The sequence below is a fragment of the Orussus abietinus genome, unplaced genomic scaffold (assembly GCF_000612105.2).
Source record: "Orussus abietinus isolate OABI.00-Male unplaced genomic scaffold, Oabi_2.0 scaffold80, whole genome shotgun sequence".
Lineage (NCBI taxonomy): Eukaryota > Metazoa > Arthropoda > Insecta > Hymenoptera > Orussidae > Orussus > Orussus abietinus.
This window is the reverse complement of record NW_019394321.1, coordinates 176,503-195,996: the sequence shown is the minus strand read 5'-3', so window position 1 is coordinate 195,996 and position 19,494 is coordinate 176,503. Positions and strand designations below refer to the sequence as shown.

General features: G+C 49.2%; 2 protein-coding genes across 2 annotated transcripts in view; one reads left to right on the top strand and one right to left on the bottom strand.

Moving 5' to 3' along the window:
- LOC105694504 overlaps positions 1–16,098 on the bottom strand; it is a 153,234-nt gene extending 137,136 nt beyond the window's left edge. The window contains exons 1-2 of the mRNA XM_023431775.1: positions 16,027–16,098; positions 1,348–1,433 (exon numbers count right to left, since the gene is read on the bottom strand). Of these exons, the coding sequence (XP_023287543.1) occupies positions 1,348–1,432 (85 nt within the window). The 5' untranslated portion in view covers position 1,433; positions 16,027–16,098. The remainder of the gene's footprint in view (positions 1–1,347; positions 1,434–16,026) is intronic.
- A 1,196-nt stretch (positions 16,099–17,294) lies between these two features.
- LOC105694623 (phospholipase D3) overlaps positions 17,295–19,494 on the top strand; it is a 37,404-nt gene continuing 35,204 nt past the window's right edge. The window contains exon 1 of the mRNA XM_012415481.2: positions 17,295–17,519. The gene's annotated coding sequence lies outside the window, so the exon portion shown is untranslated. The remainder of the gene's footprint in view (positions 17,520–19,494) is intronic.

The window sequence follows — 19,494 nt, the reverse complement described above, 5'->3', positions numbered from 1 at the left end:
GGTTAAAAAAATTAGATCCTCTCCAAGAAAAGTAGTAAGAAAAGAAATTAAATTCTCGCGAAGAAATTAAACCTTCGCCGAGAAACATTGCAGAAAAAAATGGTCTTCGCCAAGAGTAACAAGAAAAAAATCTTCGGTTAAAAAGTAATAGGCTAAAAGTAAAATAATTGAGAGGAAGGCTTGGGGATCGTCGAGGGGATACCACGTGTTAATTGGGGAGGGTCTGTTTCGGACGTGGAAATTAAATCAAATTAATCCCCCCCCCCCTGAATTGAAGGTATCGCAGAAACCTCACGCGGGGGGTAATGAAAGATTCACTCATTCCGAGAGGACGTTCATTTGTATAAAGTGATTTAATAGGTCACTCCGTTGGTACGCGGAGAGCGGGGGATAATCCACGGAATCGACCCGTGGGCCTTAATTTGAGACTCGCCATTCAGAAGAGTCAAGGGCCGCATCGAGGATCCACCTCTGGGTTAAAATCAAAGACAATTTCAACGATCGCGTCCGCGTTCCGCGAGACCCCATCGATTCCCCGTTAATTACAGCCCCGATCTTCGCGGGGGGTGCGGCAGGGTGGAGTAAAAAAATTCCGGGCTCCCGCCCACCCCCCACAAATTACCTGGCGAGATCGGTATTCCGATCGATCCCGGAACATGCGTAAACGAATTATCGAAATACCGGAGGGGACGTACCCCCTGGAGCAAGGGACCCCACCCCCGCGAGGGGGTGGTGCCCCCTTCGCTCCGACTCGAAACGCGAAACATCCGGAGCAAAATACCCTCCGCGTCGAATTCACCCCCGGGTTAAATCCTTCCGGGCGTTTTCATCAATTTTCCGGAACCATGGACCCCTCGGAAGGAAAAATCACATCGGCATGATAAATTGAATATACACTTGTTTCAAGCGGCCCACATTTCAATTAGCCGGGCAATTTACTTATATGTATGTATAAATAAAAAAAAATTCCCTCGATCTAAATTTCGTATCCTTCCGGCAAGTTTAGTATTCCATCGTCGAAGAGAGACGTCGCGGTGAATGCGATGGAGTTATCCCGAGAATTGGTAAATTTTTTGCATGATTTTAAAAAATGCCAAGTGTAGAGATTGGAAAGTTTCCCCGGCGACAAGTCGAGCGCGAAGGGGCTTTAAACGCTAGATCATCTTTTCGAGATTTCGGGGCAACGTCCCCTTAACCTTCACCCCTTGGAGTCGGTGGCATCCCCTATATTGGCCAGAAATTTCCATTCCAACTTCCCGCCCGGAGTCCGGCGAAAAAGCACCCTTAGCCGGCCGCCGGCAGGGGAGGCGCCCCCAGGGGGTGAGTATTACTGCGAAAGTGACTCACCGTATGCGAGGGGTAGTCCGACCAGCAGCAACGGCACCAACGACGGGGTGAACCTCCCTTCTCTCCGACTCGCCAGTCCCTGCATCCTGGAACATCCACGCATACGTTTAGAAATTCTTCCATGACGATATATCTGCATATGTATGTATATTTTTGGCATCCCGAAAACGAGGGTAAGATAAAATCGAGAATCAGTTCCTCAAATTTCTACCCTTGTCCTTCCTCTGGATATATTTTTGTAGGAATAAATATGTACATTCTGTATCCATTACATATACATTTATATACCGTATATTTACCGTTCCCCGCAAGAAAAGAAAGGCAAAATTCCAACTTTCGCGAGATAGGATATAAAAAATTCTAAGTATTAATTCTCGACCCGATTTTCTCGTTTCCAATATGCGAAAATTCAGAATGAAGAGGAAATAATGGGAGGTAGAATGGATTTTTTTTAAATCGCGCTCCACGAGAACGAAGACTAAGGAGGGAGTAATCATTCGGCAGGGGTGTGTCCCCCGGCGATAAATTCGGGCCGACGATTCCAGGTTTGCATATATAATGGCGGAGTTGCTTGGAAAAATGAAATCGGCCGTATGTGCGACACACGTGACGGGAAAGCGGAACGGCGGAAACGGACCACGATTACCACTCGTGGGGTGTCCGCCACCGCTGGGGGATATATTGCCCCAAGGGTTGGGGGGAGACTCAGGTGTTCCCGGAGAAAAGTCTCCCGTAATGCAGGGTCGCCGGCCCCGATATTACTTTTTCTCTTTAAACTACTTTCCGATTGTTTCGCGCGTTAACGAGGTCCGAGGGTGGGCGAGCACAAAAATCGTTGATATTATTTTTTTCCCACAAGTGCCAATAAAGATTAAATAATTCACATCAAAGTATACATCGTTTAAAACATAACCCCGATCACGGCAATTGTTGTTTTCCTCCTCCCTCCTCTTTTTTCTTTCTTATCAAAAGGACGTTTAAATACTGATATCGATTAAAACGACGAGGGAATGGAGAGGCATTTTGAAGGAATATTTTTTTATTAAGACAGGGGTGGGTTCTAAATGACGGGAATGTGAGAAGGCCTCCATCCAGAGATGGGGTCGCAAGACATGCCGCAAGGACCATGGGTTCCGTGAAATCCCGAAATCCAGGGGGTCCTGGATTTCGATGGCGTTCCCATCTTGGACATCCGATCGCGGGATTACGGGCTCGGTCAGCGTAAATATTGGCAGGACTTTCCTCGCAGGAGAAGGATCATCAAAGGTCGCGCAAGCAATTTGAATGTCCTCCCTTCGGGATTCCTGGCCGTTCATTGGAATCCCGCCTTTCGTCTCGGTCTTCCTTTTTATTGCGCGCGTCCACCCCGGAAGGAGCGGGGCAATAGCACGGATCTCCCATAGGGCTTCCCGAAGGACCTCCCACGGTTCGTCCCATCGATTCCCATGCGAGTCCCCCTGAGAAACCGAGGATCCCCTCGCGGTTCATCTCGCGAATTTTCCTCCAGCGAGACGCATAAAATCACGATTTATCGAAATGACGGTACTCAAGGTTTAAAAATGAAAAATTAGAAAGGTCCAAAATGGCCCCGGCGATCCCTTAAAAACCTCTCCTTGTTCAAATTCCGCAACCTCCGCGATATTAAAAGCCGCCCTTAATATTCCGAAGGTACACAACCGCGACACCGTTTATTGCGCGGAGGTAAAGTGTAATAAAGGATATCCAGCGCGCTGGAGATCCTTTCGTTTTTTTTTTCAGCCTATCTCTTTCGCCATGTGCTTCCTCTTCGTTTTCTCCTTTTCTCCATACCGAAGTCCAAGGCGCGACATTCGCGTTCGCGAGTTCCCCAAATCTCGCTCGAATCAATTGAAAAGCTCGGAGGGAAATTCGCCCCAAATTCGAAAAATTCGCGAAACATTTTTCCCTGCCGAACGAGGTCGCGGGTTTATTTCCCCGCCACGGCCAAAGTCGAGGCGCGCTCGCGATTCGCAATTTTCGGACGCCGAAAAAGGATAAAAATTGAAAAAAAGAAAACAAAAAAGAAGAGAAAGAGGCATTCAACCGCGGCCCGGTTTAACCGCTGACGACCGATAAGCGCGAAACGCCTCGCTCTACATTATTCAGCGTCGAGATATCGGCGAAACGCTCGCGCTAAAAAGCAGACCTTGATCCTCGTTTAGCCGGCTTTATGACTTGCAACGAGCGATGCGCACATGATGTAACCCTAATCGGGCGATCATCTCGATCTGCTCTCTGATTTATAATTTGCCACATGCTCGAGAGCCCTCGCCTCGTGCCTCGCTCTGGTTCCTCTCGAGACTTCGCTTTTCTTTCAAAAAAAAAATCACGACCGTTTTTGCTGACGGGAATTATATCACGGGATGATATCACGAGTAAAAATTTCCCACGTACTCGAGGGCGCCCGTAAAAAAATCGCGGACGTCCACGGAGATACGCGTGTATTACAATTGACGATATACCCGTCGCAATGTACAAAACAGCCCACCGACAAAAAACGAGTGACCTTTATTGTATAAGATTTATTCGATTCGATGTATTCTTCGTGATAGCCTCGATGCGAGGCGGCCATTTTGCAGATCGGAAAACGCGGAGCGATGTTTGGCGAGCAGCGGTTATTTTTTTGGCAGCCGGTATATATTTCTATACCGGGCATGTACTCGGTATGTATACGAAGGGCGAGAAACGGCGTGCATTCAGCGAGGGGCGAAGAATCGCGCGTACGTGCTCGCGGCGTCGCGGCGTCGCGGCGTCGCCCACGTCCCCGAGACGCCGGTCTATATACGAGCAATAAAGCGAAATTCCACGCACTGTTGACTTAGGACGTAAATAGGAGGCTTAATATCTGTCATTGTGGCCGCTCGCCCCCTCCCGCGATTTCGCCCTCCGGACACCCTTCCCCGTTTCCCACCCCGAGGCGAGCTCGTCAAACGTCCCCGGCTCCCACGGGACCCGGGACATCGGATCGTCGGGAATGACGATCCGTGTCCCCGATGCTTCCATTTTTCCTCCGCGATTCCAGGGACGCGAGAAAAATTGACCGGGCCGATTCGAATCTCTGGTTTATCGGGAAATTGTATGAACGAATAAGGGATGAATCGGACTCCAAACGCAGTTTTTCCTGTATAGAAATTACCCCTTTTTTATATACAGACGTTTCCTCTCGTTAACAATTTTACCCTGCCATTTAGAAATGTTATTTTCTTATTAGGAAGTAACGCACTCAAAGGGACACGAACGATCATCGAAGTGACTCGAAACCATCCGATATTAGAATTTCCAATTTATCACCACGCCTGACCTTAAAATTCCAAAGTCGAGTTATTTTCCAATTCATAATGGAACGAATTGTACCATTGCTCCGAAGGCATTCTCGGAGGAAAGAATATAAACGACGTCTTCACCAAAAAAATGAATAATCATCGAAATGACTCGGAAAGGTCCGTCTGCCACCTAGTCGGCATTTCGAGGCACGATCGAATCGTCACCAAGAAATTGAAATGAAGAAGGCCGTCGTATCGAGTTCGCCTCGAATAAGCATCGGCTCTTGTCAGCCTCGCAGTCTAAATAAATCATCGCGTCCGCCATCCTCCCAACTAATTCGACCCGAAACGTCCCGAAAGTTTTGAAAAGACGATCAAAAGCCCCCCGGCAAAGAAAAGCTCCCCGCAAACCGAGGCCTGGATTTCGCATCTCGCAGGAGAGAGTATTAATTCTCCCCGAAAGTGGCGGTACATTTTGCATCCCCTCCACCGCGAAATATAACGCGCGGAAATTGCGAAGTTTCGCATAGCTCGGCAATTCAATGGCCGCGGCTCCTCCCGTTGTCGAGGTCGGTCCATTCCGGACTCGCGGGTCCCGGGGAATTATTAAACAATCCCCGAGTGGCGCCTCCGTCTCGGTGGATTGCGAAAAATCGGGAGCGACGCCGAAATTAGTCCACCTAGCTGGGGGGCGAAATTACGAAAAATGGGGATTTCCTCGCACTTCCAGGGAGTCCATTTTCCGGAGGGGGCCAGGGGGTTCTCGGGTGAAAATATCCCCCCGGGAGGGGCGTTCTCGGGGAAATAAAGAGCCGAACCGGATATTGCCAATTCCAGGGCGGAAGGAACCAGACATCGCGCGTTTAATCCTCGTAAGGTGCTCGTATTTACGGGATTCGCGGGTTTACACGGTGGCGTGCACCTTCATTCAATTTCCCCATAGCTCGACGCCGGCTTTTCGAGGAGTGTCAGGCGCGATTAAGCCGTGCGGCTTATCACTCGATCGGACGAATTTAATTCTTCGAGGGTCCTCGAACGTACAGGGTGTTACGGAAACGATGGGCAAGGCAGTCCTTGTCGAAAATGGAGCGAAAAAGACGGATACTATGATTTTTTTTTTCTACGGAGCACGATTTACCTGTAATAATTATCAATTGAAAAAATAACCACCCAGGCACGTCGCCACGAGTTTGACGTTGTCATTGCATGCGATACGAATAACGTGCCGTTTAAGTCGATGCCCAGGATACCAGAGAACGATACGAGGTATAAAAGTTCACGTCGAAGAACTAAAGAAATAAAAGAAAAACATACAGAAACGTCATAAATCGTTGATCGCGGCGGCGGCCATTTTTCTCCTTATCGGCGGGCAAAAAGCGTCCTATCTGGAGGCATTAGGTTATCGCGGTGGAACCAAAGGGAAGATACCCCGGAGGGAAGATACGGACGAAGGGACCCTAGGGTCTCCAGGGCCGCCAATCAGCGCTCATCGAATTACCCTAACGACCCCGTAGCCTTCGTTATGGGGTCCAAGCCGCCTCGGCGTGTCCGGCCTGACCAAAAATCAAAACGACCCGGCATTCCCGACATCCACGATTTTTCGAGTGCATCCGTTGATTTGGAAAATATCGCGGTTAATAATTCCTTGAGGATTTCGCTCCCTACGTGGAAGCGCCGACTGCACCGCGAGAAACGCGCAAATATGGACTCCGGCTCCTCTTTCGCCATGGTCCCTCCAAACGAGTCGAGCTTTCATCCCCTCAAACAACCTAGTTATCCGTAATCCATCCGCCAACTTCAATTACCGCGAGCACACGCAACGGCAATCTCGACAAACAAATCGAATCCTTGGGCGTCTTTTCTCCCTCTTCCCCCATACCGCAGAAATTTCCGAAAAACCAAGCCGCGACGGACCAACCCCTTAAACTTAACCTTCCGGTCCTCTTTCATCCGCAAATTTGTAATCGCGTTGATCGATAGAAAATTCTGCAATAAAAGTTGAACATTTACGAAGACGTCTCATAAAAATTCGTAATGATTCTAAATTTATGTAATAAAATAGTTGGCGAGTATTTAAAGATTAACCCTTGCAAATCTCGCGTTACATGAATTTTTCCTAGCCCTGAATTTAAAAATTGGGTTATCGAGGGTTAACTTCGCGCGTTGCTTCCGCTCGTGTCCGACGTGTCACCGCGCCGCGGTCTGTGCGACCCTCCGGTCAGAACGGGCCCCGTAAAGCGCCAAGAGGGGAAATTCTCATTCCCATCGTTCATTCTTCCGATTCGGTCGAGGTGCGTAGATACGTTTGCGCCGCCGGTGCGTGAACGGCGGAGGCGCCGAGGGGGTTGAAGGGGGGGAGAGCGTCGCGGGGGGCCCCGGTGTCCCGCTCAATATTCCCGCGAAATATATAGGTGCGAGGCGAGACGGAGCGACGGAGAGACGCGAGGAAGAGAGACGGAGAGCGAGAGGGGACGAGAGATACCAGGAGAGCGAATTCGGTCCCGGTACAGTTTCCGGGAGTCGAGCCGGGGTGAATTAAACGCGCAAAGTCGCGAGCTTCGCGGGGGGGCGATTCAATTTTTCGATACTTCCGAGGATTCCGCGAAACTTGCAACGGCGAAAGAAGCCGACAGACGAGAGGGTGCAGAGGAATTCCTCGCGGGAAAAAAATGACTTTCCCTCGATTTTCCTAATTTATTTGAGAAATATCTGAAATCGTACCTACCGTATAAACGGAACGAATCAACTTTTGCGAACAATCCGCTAAACGAGTCGCGTCGCTCTAAAAAGAGGAAGGGGATCGTATCGAGGGTATCGCCAGATCGATATGGAAGAGGCCGTTCGAAGGTATCGCTTATCTGGTCAGATCGGACAATTGAATTATCGTCACAGTGCCCTCCCTTTCCCCACGGAAAACGCCGAAACGCCGAAACGACGAAACGGGCGCAAAGAGCCAATCGGCGCGGCGACAGGCGAGCCGCGCGTCGACAGCGCCGCGACAAAGCATTCCCTAATTGCGATCGGAAAAACGTCAGGCCGGAAGTACGGCCGGTTTGCCGGGACATTATTCCGGAAGTGGGGAGGGCAGGGAACGGGAACAGGACCCGCCACCCGACACAGCCGGAAAACGAGCCGACGATCGCTGCGTAAATCAATTAAATCCTCCTAGATCGTCGTCGATGGGGCGCTCGAAATGCTCCCTATAAACCCTTCCTTTGAGAATAGAAAAAAAAAAAATAAAGGCACTATTTTATTAACGTTGATTAAATTCACGGTGGTTAATGGGAAAGTCGCGAATTAGGTACCGCGATTATCTGGACGACGGTTCCCGCGTGGTGTTGGAAATTGTCGGAGACGAAGGCGCTACAATTTTTTATCGGGTCGACGGGAATTGGATTTTTTTTTTTTTTTTGACAACGGCAAAGCGGGAGGATCGTGCGATATTTCGCGGGGGGGGTTTCGAAATCGTCGCCTCGGCGAAATTTCGAGGCAGAATTTAAGTCCCCATCCGGAGCCGCGCGGGCGCGAACTTTAGGGCACCGAGGGTACTTAGAGTACTTAGAGTGCCGTCGTAAAACGCGGCCGGCGAGGCAACAGAGGGTTCGCTACCTATCGACATAGGTGCCCATAATAGCCTCATACATTATGGCCACCAGGGGGGAGGCGAGGGAGCGGAGGATATATATCAAGCCAAGAGACACGTGTCGCTCACGGTATTCACGGAAGTGCGCCTCCCCACCCTCTCGTTCCGTATCGAACTCTGAAATGTCGACGGCGAGAGCATTACGTGGCCATTGGCTCGGTGCAACAGGGTCCTCGTTGCAGGACCAATTGCATCGCGACGACCGCCGATTCGTCGACTTCCCCCGAGAGGAGAGGACCACTCTTCGAATTTCCCCAAACCCCGGTGATTGGAAAAGGTCTCGAGGATATCAAAAGTGATATTAAGAATTATGACGATAAGGAGGATTTTTCCATTTTAATGGGAAAGTGAAAACGCGGAATAATGCATCACGGCGCATTACGCCGGAACGGTTTGAAATGAAAAAAAAAAGAAAAAAAGAAAATTCTACTCGAGTCGTGACCGTCCAGTACAGGTATTTATAGGGCAGGTTTCGTCCTAAACGGGGGAGGTCGGATAAGGTGCCACCAACCTTCGATCGATCCCTCGGTCGGAAAAGCGCGACTTCTCGCGGGTGCAGTCGAACCGGCGAGACGTACGCCGCTCGTGCATTATTAACCGACGTGCACCGTGTGTGCATTATTAATCAAAGTACACGTGTCCCGCGGTGCTTCGCTGGATTACCGCGAGCAAGCGATATCGGTCAATTTTCCTCATCAAGCGGCACTCGTTCGCCCACTTCCGCGGAAAAGCGCCCGACAAAATGGACACTCGCGAGCCGTTCAAAAATAAAAACAGGGAAAGAGAGAGAGAGAGGGGGGAGAAAAAAGCAGATAATTCTCGCCCCGCCGGATGGAAATCGATCCCGGTCGGCGAAAAAGTGGACGACAAAAAAAGAAACAAATAACTTTCGTGGACATTCGGGAAAAGACTCGTAAAAAGTTCCTTGAAAATCAAGGACGAGGAGAAATCGTTACGTGGCGCGGGAAGAAAAATCTAAATCGCTCGAAAAATCCCAGGCTCAAATTTCATAAGTACATTTTTCAGGGAAATTTCGAGAGGTTGCATAATCGATCCCACATATTTTTTTAATTTTTTATCTCTAATTTTTTTTCGCAATTAATATCTTTTAGGAATTCGAGGTACGGCCTCCTCGCTTTCTCGTAACCAGAGCCAAGAAATGCGAACACCGCGTTTCTCGATAACGAACGGGCCTCGACGCGGCGAAGGAAAACATCGAATCGATTACCATACTTACTGGACAGTAAATGTCAAAGGCATCGAACGTTACCCGACATATCGCGGCTCGCGTAATACGGGAATTATCGCGACGAAACGCGTGTACGTCGTTATCGGTATCACCCCAGAATTCCTCCAAGTCCGATAAATCGGCTCTCGTTACACTTTTACGACACTTTACGACCTATCGCGCGTAACAATAATGAATAATTCCACGGGTCGCAAAAAATTAAAAACACTCTTCCTCCCAGCCTATAAAATTCAACGGCGCGTTTATCGAATCGAAGTTCATGAATTTATTCCAACGACGTACCCTGAGCATTTTTCAATTTCTTTTTTAAGACGCAACTTCCAAAGACGCGAAAGGGACGGGAGAATTATCCGATCCTTTATTAATAATCCTTGGAATTTTAAAAGTCGCGAAAGGGATGCGTGCGGACGCTTCGACTCGCATGGCGTCAGTCGAGTGCCGATCGAAATCATTTAATTTGATTACAGGTCCGATTGCGCGACGAGGAGCGTTTAGGAGAGGAGGAAGGAACGAGCTTTCGTTGCCACGAGGGGGCAGTACTTAAAGATGAGTACCGATTGCGGGGTGCTTCGACCCCGCTAATGCCGGGGCCTGCTAATTAGTCGCCAACGAGCGCCCCTGGAAAACGCTTAAATCCGAGTCGCGTCGTTCATTTAAATAATATTGCTCCCGAGCTAATGGGCCGCGATTAGACGAGCTAAAGACTGGAGACCAACCCTTTGGCGCCTCCGACACTTAACCGGCCGTTCCTTCGCTCGGACGTCCGGCCATTTTCATCGGTTGAAATCGAGTCAAGAGTTTTACCGGAGGTTAAGTCTCGAGGCTTATCGGCGTAGTCACGATTTTCGCCATGATTTCTATCGCTTGGGTGCAAGTCGCGATTTTTATCGTCGAGGTCCAAGTCGTGATTTTCGACCAAAATTTCACATCGACGGAATCCAAAATCCCGATTCTCATCGTCGGAATAAAAATTTCGAATTCCTCCAAAATTGCCGCCGCCAGCAATTCGAGTCCCGACTTCTCCCGCAACGACCATCGGCCAAAATCGAGATCGCGAGATTCCGCGCAACAACCAACGCAATTATCGCGAGGTCCCCCCACGCTCCTCGCCCCGAAGACCCGGCAAGCGTTGATCGGGCGATTAAAAAGCGGCTACAAAATTCCCTAACGTAGTTAACGAAGATGGGGATCTGAGAGGTAACGCGTCCGACGCACGAAATGAATTTCGTCGAGTTTCCTAGCCGAAAACACCTGCTGATCATCCTTGGAAGCACCTGCTATCTCGTGCGGCACGAAACATTCGAGCCGGACGGCGGTCGAGAAAGCGTCGAAAAACCTCGAGAAAATAAATCAAAAGACCCTTAAAAAGAAAAATGAAAAAAAAATAGAAACAAGAAGGTGGATCATTTCAGGGATACTTCCGAGGGCAGGGGCAGTTTCAAGGTGGACGCGGACTCGGGCCTTTGAGAGGGACGCCGCGGTCATTTCTGCGGACGAAAAAGAACCGGGGTTCATTATTTTCTGATGTTTAAGTACACGCTCCTCTCCCCCCGCGAAGGACCCTCCGACTCGAGACAAAGGATGTAACCTCCCGGGGAGCATTTGGCAAAACTCCTTGAGGGTATTAAAGGTCCTCCAGGAGTCGAAGCCTCCTAATCCCTGGGAAAGAGGTACGGGTCTCTCTCTCTCTGCTCGAAACATCCCAAATTCCGTATCAAACGTCCTTTTCCTCTTCCTTACGTATAATTTCGTAAATCCGGTAATCCGGAGAATTAAGAATAAGAGATAAGTAACGGCGGCACAACGGGGTTATTATCGGACGCTTGGCAGGAGGAGGGGCTTGATAAATCAGGAAAAATCAGGGGAAATCGAGGCCAAGGAAAATTGAGGGAAATCAGGAGACCTCCGGGAAAAATGTGGAGAAACCAGGGAAATTCAGGGCAAGGCGGGGGGATCGCGGAAAGATCAGAAAATCCGGAAGATGAAAAATAGGACAAAACTCGGGGGGCGTAAAGAAAAATCAGAGGAAGTCGGGGAAAATTCCAGGAAATTCGAAGGAAATCTAGAGCCGCCGGGGGGAGACCAAGGAACGTCGGAAAAATCAAGGAAAATCAGTGAAATCGAGAAACGCCATTTCCAAAGGATTCACGAAAAATATTAAAACTCGAGAAGTCACGCGGAAACCAGAGAAAATCCTAAAAGTCGGGGAGAAAATTCCGGGGTAAATTTTTTTTCCCCCTCGAAAGGAGCGAGGCCCGGTAGATCCAGTCGAACGGCCGCGTCGCTCCTCCCTTGTAATTCCATAAATCCAATAATTGTAAGGGTGCCAGGTGCTGGCCGAGCCGGTGGCTTAGGGTCGGGATCTCTCCAGGCAGGAATCCCTCGATTCCCTCACTTTCCAGCCTACCATCAGGGACCCGTCCGGGCCCAAGGAAACGGGCACCGAGGAATAAAAAAAAAACCCGACGGCCAGGGGAAGGTTCGTTTCCCTCCAAAGCCGGCTAAAGGGAGGAGCGACTCGACTGGCCATCGCAAACGAGTTCGTTCTCTCGAGCAACTCATTCTACAAGGCGTATTCCCCCTTTTCTGCCCTTCCTTCGACGTCTCCCCCACGACAAAGCATGGAAAGGTAACAAAAACCGCATCCTTGTTTAAGGGAAAAAAAAAAGATAGGAGAAAATAAAAAAATTTTTAATACGCGGAGAAAGATAAGAAGCTGCGCAGAAATCCGGAAAATCAATTTCAAAGCGCAAATAGGAGGCCAGAATTTTCAGTACAAACCCTTGCAAGCGTCATTATTGGTGCATACAAATGTTTCTACATTTCTATATTTACTCGATTAAAAAATATAGCGCCAATATCTTTTCTTCCGTTTTATTATGTTTCTATCGGTCGATATTACCGAATTAAAAAAAATGACAAAAAGGTGAAACTAGGTTCATCCGAGATCTCTTTTCGAGGTTTATCGGGCCATGGTGATTCGACCAATTATTGATGGTTACATCCGAGTCTCGCTCTCCGGAGAATCCGGTGAATTTCGGTGGCATTAATTTCGGGGACAGTGATAACGGCGTCGCCGGCTGCGAACGTATGTTTATCTTTCGGGGAGCCGTCGCGTGGCAAAAACCTTGGCGGTCGCAAAAAATATTCACCACCTCGGTCCCGTTTCTATTATCAGAGCCTCCACCCCCGCGCCCCAGTTGGCCGTATAACCGAGCAGCCTATCTCGATATGCCATTCATGGCAGAGAGCTGGCTCCCTCCCCTCGTTCCGCAATCCTATCTTCGTTTTTCCGAGTCGAAACATTCGGCGACTTATTGAATTCGCGGCGAACTCTTACAATCGTCCGTAGCGCCGACCGCCGCGTTACGTAAACCAACCCCCGGCGTGCGACGAAAAATGCGCGTTTACCGCCTCCGCGATGCGCGGTATCAAAAACATGTCCCATACAAAGGTTATCCGGCACTAATTAAACTACAACTTTTGTCATGCAAGTTTTTTCCTAAGAAACGCCGTTCTGTCGAAAAGTCGAGTTTCTTCTCGTAAGTCCTAGCAGCGTGCTTTGCTCTCGCCGCCTCTGGGTCGTTACACGGCGTTACTCGACATCATTCGGTGATACTCCAGCGATGCTCGAGCGTTACTCAACATTCCCTGACGTTACCCGCCGTTACACGGCCACGGTCGCGTTATTTACGCTTTACCCCTCCCGGGCCGTTTTTTGCGCAAAGTTTTAGTTCCGCGGGCGCGTCGACCCCTGGAAGAGCCGCGGATTACGTATTCCGCGCGGATTGTAACGGGGAAACGGTGTGAATTGTGCATTCGAAATCTCGGCCGGACTGCCGAGTGAGTTACGACCGGCGACCGTGGAGAGAGGTCGCGGGAAGAAGGGGGGGCAAAAAAGACAAATACAAAGAAATTCCACTCCTGGCCGGCCGAGCGAATTCGCAGGAGGGGAAAGGAGGTCCTCGCGCCATTCGAGGATCGCGACCGAACGGTCTCAAGGATCGATATTCGATCCTGTCGGCTTCTAACGACACCTTTGTCTCCATGCAAATTGAATCGGGCACCGACGTGCCCCTCGGGGGGTCGGCCAAATCCCTAAACTACGCGCGCACGGCTCCGAGTGCTGTTCTCCTATTTTTCCCCCTTTTTCTTTCTTTCCTTCTCCTCGTAGTTTTTTTTTTTTTTACTCACTTTTCCTTATCCCGGTAATGGGATTCGGGACGAAGTGCCGTGCACGGATTTCCTTGGACTTGTTTATCGGGCGAGTCGCGCGCCCGAAAAAGGGCCAGGGAATTCATGGCGCGGAATTCCACGAGAGGACTCGTCAAAATGCTCCTCTTCGCGTTACCCGCGAAAAAAATTCCCGAAATTTTTGCATTATTTAATAATTCGCCATCTTATAATTCAGAAATTTAATCGAATCATTCCACGATTCACTATATAATAATTCAAGGATTTTTTTATATCCTCTAACTAGCTCTTCCAAGATCCATGAATTTTATGGAATTACTTAATAATTCAGGAATTTAAGCGATCCGAGGATTAAATTTTTTTTTCGCGGTTTGCAGGATTTATCGGAAGTCGATCGACGGTAAAAAAAAGGGGGGACCTTCCCTTTTTGATTTTCACTTTTCACCCCTTTAACCCGCCGTCTGGAGAGTATCGAACTCTGGAGGGCCCTCGGTCTCCGTCTCTGATCCGCGATTCATAGATCGCGACAGAGTGGCCCCGGGTATCGATATTCGATCTCGATGGTCCTAATAGCACCTTTGTCCGCATGCAAATTGAATTCGCCGCCGGTATCGACGTGCCTCCCCCTCCCATCCCGAAGATAGTACAAAAGCCTACGTATATGTACGAGGCTCGAGCCTTATCTGCGATATCAACTATGGAAACCACGCTTTAAGCGGATCAATTCTCGTAATAAGCCACTTAAAAAAATAAAAATAAAAAAAGAATTAACGCGCAACAAATCCCCGCACATTCCACGATCTCCATCCATTTTGAAATAAAAAGAAAACCTTCTCACGTCCCTCATTACTCTATTACACCACTTGGCAAAATTCAAGCAAACTCTACAGAGATCTACCGCTTATCAATGCGGATCGACCCCGCATCTCGTTGCAAAGGACAAAAATAGATTAAAAAAATTCCCCTCCCTCTCAATAATGATTAAATATGAATTGAAAACTATCCAGAGGTCAAACGGGCGGGTATCGACGAGGTAAAAAAGAATAACCGATCGGTAAAATAAAACGAAAAAAGCCGCTCGAAAGTGTCGGACCGCGTCGAGGACTCTTCCTTTCGTCGGGATCCGGAAAGAGGATCGGATCCCTCTCTTCCCGGGGATCGATACCCGATCTTATCGGCCTCTAACGACACCTTTGTCTCCATGCAAATCGAATCCGCCGCCCTCGTTTTCTCGTACCCGAGGAGGAGGGACCGGCTTCTTGTAATGCGTTTGCGCTCATGTAAATTAAACGGCTGAACGCGTCTTCGGGCAAAGAGAAGTCACCGGGGAGAGACGAGTCGGTATATCGCGAAGCGGAATAATCCGCGGAGGCCGCGGTGTCTCTCTCTGTATAACGTACGTGTACACGTATACGTGAGACTCGCGTACGCGCACCTTTATTGGCCGACGCGAGCGCGGATTTCATTTGCCGTCCACCGCGGAATAATAACCTGCAATTCTGACCGACCGGGCAATAACGAGTGGCGGTGTCATGAAGATGACCATCGAATGCGTCGCGAAATTATTATTCTCTTTTTTTTCCACATCTACAGAGGCGTGGGTAGTGCGATTTTTTTTTTAGAATAAATTTCAAAATGATTTTGTCCTCGTTAAGCTCAAACGGTTAAATACAGTTTCAAGTACGGAGGAAGGGTACGAGTAGGACCGCAAAGATAAATATAAAATTTCATGTCTGTTTATATAGCGCATTTTTGCAAGAATTTACGGGGCAAAAAAATCAATACTACTGCAATTCGCAAATGTGCGTCGCGACTCGATGGCAAGAATTTTCGGGGAGTGATTTTCGGGGTCAGTAAGTAGGAAAAACGTCGATTTAATTTTCAAAGTCTCCGAAGGAGTCCTCTAACTAATAAGTCTCCGATAGCGAAGTACTATTTGTCCTGAGAACACGGTCGTAAAGTGCGGCTCGGCTCGGTAACAAATATTTTCTCAATAAATCTTTCCTAGTCGTTCCAGCCATCGAACCATTCCCGGCACCTTCGAGAATGTACAGAAACACGTCTGAGAACGTTTGCCTAAAGATAAACAAAACCGCCGAGTCAAAGTCCGATAAGAGGAGACTCATTGAAGTTAGAAAATCTCCAAGGAAAATCTACGGACTCTCTCTCTCCCTCCGACAAAGAAAAATAAATGAAAGCGATACAAAAATTCAAGAGAAAATTATTAATGATCGGGATAAAAATGTAAAATCGATGTTATCGAGCATCGATGAGATTCATTTAAAGGGACAACGAAAAGATGCAACGCTTACTTGTTCCTTTCCTTTCCTCCTCCGCTGCAGTTCAGGGCTCTCGGGGCTGATAAGGATCGGATCGGAAGTGGAGATAAGGGCGACTTTGCTCCTCGCTTTTGAAACCTCGGCCACTTCTCTTGGGCATTGGGAAGGTCGTCGAGGGGGTACAACAAAAGCCAGGAATTCTTCAAGGGGCGAGACCGTTTATAAAATAACTGAATTAGTCAAAGTAACAAATTAAATAATCTAATATCCTCATAGGAAAAAATCATGATAAATACTGCTTTACTAAAATCACGACAACCAATAAATTTGTCTATACCTCATTAGGTACAGATTACTAGATACACGTATCGTTAGCAGAAAAACCTAAAATATTTCATGTACCGGTTTAGAAAAAGTGAGGTTATAAGCCGCATTCGAGGAGACTCTTCCGGAGGAATTTTCGGTCGCCAAGGACGGCAAAGGGCGGAGGTACGACAAAGAGACAGGTGTCGAGTCAAGTCGGAAGGCATGTCGTTTAGTTTCGTTTTTACTCCGAAATTCGCGAGCGAGTCGCTCCGAAATCCAGGCGGTCGGGAAGAAATTAACCCAAGTCGTTCGAGAAGGCGCGAGAGGGTGCGATGCGGTCCGTCGGCGGTTAGAAGAAAAATTCGGATTCTTACCTTGGGGCGACGCCGTGTGGGCGACCGGTGGGAACAAGAAAAGCGGCACCGAGCGTGGCACGATCACATAATGCACTGACACTGCACAGGTAGGGACCGGCAGGAGCACGCGCGTCCCGAGCCGAGTGGCGATTCTCGAGAGCCGATTGGTCGCGCCGTCGGCAAGCCGGTCGCTGATTGGCCGAGCGGTCGGCCGATCGGTCGCTGATTGGCCGGCGCGGCCGGCAGAGCCTCTCGGTCGGACTCGCGGGGTTCAGCGCGCCGGCAACGCGTCCCTCGGAAACATAACCTGCAAGGGATCGGGAGCGAGCGAGTCGACCGGTGCGTCCTCGGTGCGGGGAACAATGGCGTCCCGAGCGTGACCTGTCAGCTGCGAACGGCGAACGACGGCCTCACCGTGCGAGGGTACGTGCAACTCTGAGCCGACTCGCGGAGCCACTCGGAGCGTGTCCGATGCGGGCGAGGGTGAGGGTGGCCGCGGAGTGGTGGGGACGCGGTCGTTCGCGCCGAGGAGTGGGAGCGCCGCTCGATCGTCGGCTCCGCTCGGTCGCGCTCGGTCGTTTCCGCCCGCGACCGTTGAAGAAGGCCGCTGGAGAGCCGGCGCCATCTTGGGGGACGCTCCGAAAATACGTACCAAACTCCGAGGATCGTTCAGAGAGTGCTGAGATGTTTCGCCACGAACGGGCGCAAGAGACGAAGAGAGAGAATCATCCAGGAGCTTTCGTCAAGTAATTCATCTCGGAATGATCGGAAACTGCCCCAGATGGACGGAATATGCGATGCATTCCAAAGACTCCGAAGAGTGTTGCTCTCCTGACGCCGTTATTCGACATTACCTGAACGGCGGTAAGACAAAATTACAAATTTAACGTCACGATGCTTTTATAGCTATATGAAAGATATCGTCCGGAGTTCTTAGAAAATTAGGGTTTATAATCAGGGTTACGATTAAAAGCTTTTTTCCGACCTGGGTGTGCCGAATCTCATGAGCGCTACGTTCTTCCTAAAGCTTCCATAATCGCGTGCAGAAGTTTCAAATGATTCGGTGCCCCCGGTATGGAGAAAAGTTTTCATAATATTTTGACGCGTCACCTTAATGACTCGCGGATGGATCCTGGAAGGAGAGGAAGGACGTTTACGCAAACGTCGCGGTTTCACCGAATCGAAGACAGGAGCGGACCAAGGATCGATGGGTCCAATGGAATCCCAAACGGTGACATTTATTAATAGCCCCGGCTCCGAGCAATTTGCATGTCAATGGGTCAGGGATTTCGCCAAGGTAGCCTAGGCGCCGGCCGCCGCGACGCATGTCAAAGCGAGCCCTTTGCCCCGCCCGAATGGCGCGAATGGCGCGAATGATTATTTTACGAAGCAAATGGGATGGAGTAATGCGATTTTTCCATATAATCGACGCCGCCCGCGTTAGCTCGAGCTCTCCCGAGAGGTAATATCGATCGGGGCCATCTGCATCGGGGATAATTGCATCCTCGGACACTCGATAATAACGATTGGGTGCACTTCCCGCGATGACCCTTCACGGTATTACTATCACGGTACGACTTCTACTGCAGGGTAATATAAAACAGGATTCCGCCGAAAGGTGGCCCGATGATTTCATTCTACGGATTTATACGTTCAAGTAGCGTCAATCATTTCCGAAACGAGCGACGTATTCATTAATTATTCGTTAATAATATCCTCTGGCGCCGAATAATTCTGACCACCGTAGTTTTATTTATAAGCATGCAATTATATTTAAAGAAAATTCGCTGAAAAGAATTCTTTCACAAGATTATGGAAAGGGATGTTCCATCCTATGAACGCTGTATAAATATGTATAAAATGGCGAAGAATCGATGTCGTCTTAATTTGGGCGGCAAGAAGGCGAAATAGCGCGCCTTTGCCTCGATTTTGGAATTTTCTGCGTCCCACCGGTCCATTATTCGCACTTTAATGATTACTCGGCGATAAGTTGCGAATTCATGCCGAACGCGTTAAACGAATGCAATGGGCGATCGCGTTGATTCGGCTAATTAAAAGATTGCGGTGCACCGAGCGACCTAGTTCGCTCGGTCGATACCGATCCAGGAACGATATGCCCCGTGTTCTATCACGGGATATTAACTGGCAATTCGCATAGTGATTAATAACGGATAATCGACAATCGGCACGCGAGTAATGTACCGAAACGTAATTTTGGAAATCTAGATGCGAGCGCGCGGAATGCACGCGCTATTAACTTCGATCCGATTTCCCCGCTTCTTTTTTTATATCCTTGCGTGGAAAAATGGGAAGAATGGCGATTCCGGTTTGATCATCGATATCCCTCGATTCGTCAAATTCGCGTTTTGACGTTGAAGGACTGGACTTAAAATTCTCACTTCGCAGGGCGGACGTCCCTCCCTCCCCCCATCTGCCTACATGCACATTTAAATGCAATTCCGCGGAATGCACGCGGTACACGCTCCGGCGTCTTCGAATGCAAATAGAACCCCGGAGTCGGCTCATTAAAAGCGACGAGCGACGTCGGCACGGCCTTCCAGGCCAAAAAAACCGAAGTAAGTGTTTTAGGGGACCCTATATCCATCCGAATAGTCAAGATGGTGTCGCTGGTATACGGGAGCGCGGCGGGCTCCATTTAAATTCGGGCGACGCACATGCGCCCGAAAGTAATTGGCGTTGTCAGGTCGGGAATATCTTATTCCCTTTGCACTTTACGCTCTTCCTGACTTCTGTCTCGGCTTACTGGAATTCGAGAATTCGCCCCGCCCGACTTTTTGCCACTCTACGACTGCGTGATTCACTTTTCTCGGACATCGTT